Source organism: Symphalangus syndactylus, chromosome 12 (genome assembly GCF_028878055.3).
Source record: "Symphalangus syndactylus isolate Jambi chromosome 12, NHGRI_mSymSyn1-v2.1_pri, whole genome shotgun sequence".
Lineage (NCBI taxonomy): Eukaryota > Metazoa > Chordata > Mammalia > Primates > Hylobatidae > Symphalangus > Symphalangus syndactylus.
In genome coordinates, this window is record NC_072441.2 from 81,212,043 (window position 1) to 81,214,461 (window position 2,419).

Genomic DNA, 2,419 nt, shown 5'->3' on the forward strand with positions numbered 1-2,419 from the left:
GACAGATCCTTTCATTCCCAGGCCCTGTCTCACAGCTGGAGGCAGAGCCCAGGCCAGGATAAAAGGGCTCATGACCAGAGCACCCCATCCATTCACCTCCTGAGGTGCTGAAGGACCCTGTGACCTCGGTAAGTGTCCACTGGGAAAAGGAGCAGGGGCTTCCACAGAGGGATGCCCAGACCAGGGCAGAAGGGAAGGCCGGGCAGGGCTTTGTTGGGGAGGGGTAGCTGGATTAGAAGAGGTAGAGAATGTCTAGAAATTCTGATGGAGTTCAAGCTGTGGGGCAGGAGAGATGGGAAGCACCTGGATGATTTGTATGTCTGTGCTTCATGCTCTAATCCAAATTAGTTCTGTATTTTTTTTAGTGTCTCCTATTCCAGATAAGTTAAAACAAACTTTCCTGTCAGAGCGTAGATCTTAGCAATTCAACTGTGTCTCTTCCCCGAAGCCTGTACTGGGATTATAGTGGTTCTCAAATAATGGAGACCAGAGACCAGAGGAAGCATATTTGGAGCTTGATAAACACAGAGATACGTGGCCCTTACACCTTCATCAGGAGTCAGTTAGTCATGAGTGGTGTCTGGGCATCTGTATCAGAAGCCCCAGTGTTGAACAGCAAATAACAAATTGAAATTTATGGTTGCCAGGGTGGCAGATGGAGGAGTCTGTGGGTTCTAAGAGGGAGCTTCACTAGGCATCGGTTCACCAGACCGGGAAATCTAGGGTCACGTGTCAGCTTGCTACAATTAGCTTTAGACCTCATTTCTCCATTTATAATATGATTTGGGATAGCCAACTCATATGATGACCCTTTGCAATTCTGACTATAATATATTGTGTGTTTGTGTCAACCCAATACAGCCATCTGGGAAGCTCCTCCAAAAAGGAATCTTTATTTTTATTTTATTATTTTATTTCATTTATTTTTGAGACAAAGTGGCATTCTATTGCCCAGACTGCAGTGCAGTGGCATTGGCTCCCTGCAGCATTGGCCTTCTGGGCTCAAATGATCCTCCAGCCTCAGCCTTCTAAGTAGTTGGGACTACAGGTGCATGCCACCGTACCCAGCTATTTTTTTCTTTTTAGAGATAGGGTCTTGTTTATTTTTTAAAAAGCAGAACTGCAGGTTTAAACTGGCTCCTAGATTGGACATTTTCAGAATTCTAAGTGGTGCAGAAGGGTAGACTTCAGTCAGATTCTGTGAATGTCAAATTGCCTTTTCCACTTAAAGGACATTAATTTTGGGCAAGTTTGTTAATACAGTTGTCCTCATTATGTTGCTTGGTTAAAATAAGATAGTCTATTTCTATTTTATAAAAACATCCTGATGATCCTATAAGACATTGTGAAAGCATCTGACAAACAATTTTAGAGATAATTTCTCTCTGACTTACTTGAACAGGTTTTAAAAATGTAGCAAAAATAAATGATGGTAAAAAGGCAATAAGGGTGGCCTCTCTGCCTCGCTCTAACTTGCTGTTTGATTCTCCTTCAGCTTCTGAACCCACCACCAAGATGTCCTGCCAGCAGAGCCAGCAGCAGTGCCAGCCCCCTCCCAAGTGCACCCCCAAGTGCCCTCCCAAGTGCCCCACCCCTAAGTGCCCCCGAAAGTGTCCCCCTAAGTGTCCTCCAGTCTCTTCCTGCTGCAGTGTCAGCTCTGGAGTCTGCTGTGGCTCCAGCTCTGGGGGCTGCTGCAGCTCTGGGGGAGGTGGCTGCTGCCTGAGCCACCATAGGCGCCGCAGGTCCCACTGTCACAGACCCCAGAGCTCTGGCTGCTGCAGCCAGCCCTCAGGGGGCTCCAGCTGCTGTGGAGGGGGGAGCAGCCAGCACTCTGGAGGCTGCTGCTGAAGTGGACTCTGCACCTAGAAGAGCAGACTTGGGTGAAATGAATGATCAAACATTTCCTCCTCACCTTTCTCCTCCTGGGCCTGCAAGAGTGGCTGAGATGCCCCCGTGAAGGCTCTGAGCTCTGGCCTAGAGGATCCCTCTGCCCTGGGATCCAGAAACTTGGCTCCTCTCCCACAACCTATCTGCTGCCCCTGACACCAACTGTGTTGTCTACTCTGGGATCGCAAGCCACAAACTCACTCTCCAGCTCATTTCCTGCAGCCTCAAGTGAAACAATAAAGCAAAAGATCTTCTGGCCACTTATTGTGGACTGTTCCTTGCCTGTTTGTGTCTCCAATATTTTTTTCACTGTTCTCTATTTTCCTGCTGCCTGGAAGCTTTGGAAATCAAAGATGTGCTAGTCGCACGGCTAAAGGTAGGGAGGAGGGGAGAGAAAAACATCTCTGGCTCCTACTTTGACACCTTATGTCAGAGGAATCACTACGTGGCTCTGCCTGTGCCCATCCTCCTGGTGTTTCAGGAACACAGAGCCTTGTGCTTTGGACTTTCTTCAGGGTCCTACTTGGTCTCC

The 2,419-nt window shown here is 48.1% G+C and overlaps 1 protein-coding gene across 1 annotated transcript; it reads left to right on the forward strand.

Moving 5' to 3' along the window:
• Positions 1–1,515: 1,515 nt before the first annotated feature.
• LOC134734707 (late cornified envelope protein 1C-like) lies at positions 1,516–2,139 on the forward strand. The gene has a single exon (XM_063628067.1). The coding sequence runs from the start codon at positions 1,516–1,518 to the stop codon at positions 1,846–1,848; it is 333 nt and encodes a 110-aa protein (XP_063484137.1). The 3' UTR covers positions 1,849–2,139.
• Positions 2,140–2,419: the final 280 nt, after the last annotated feature.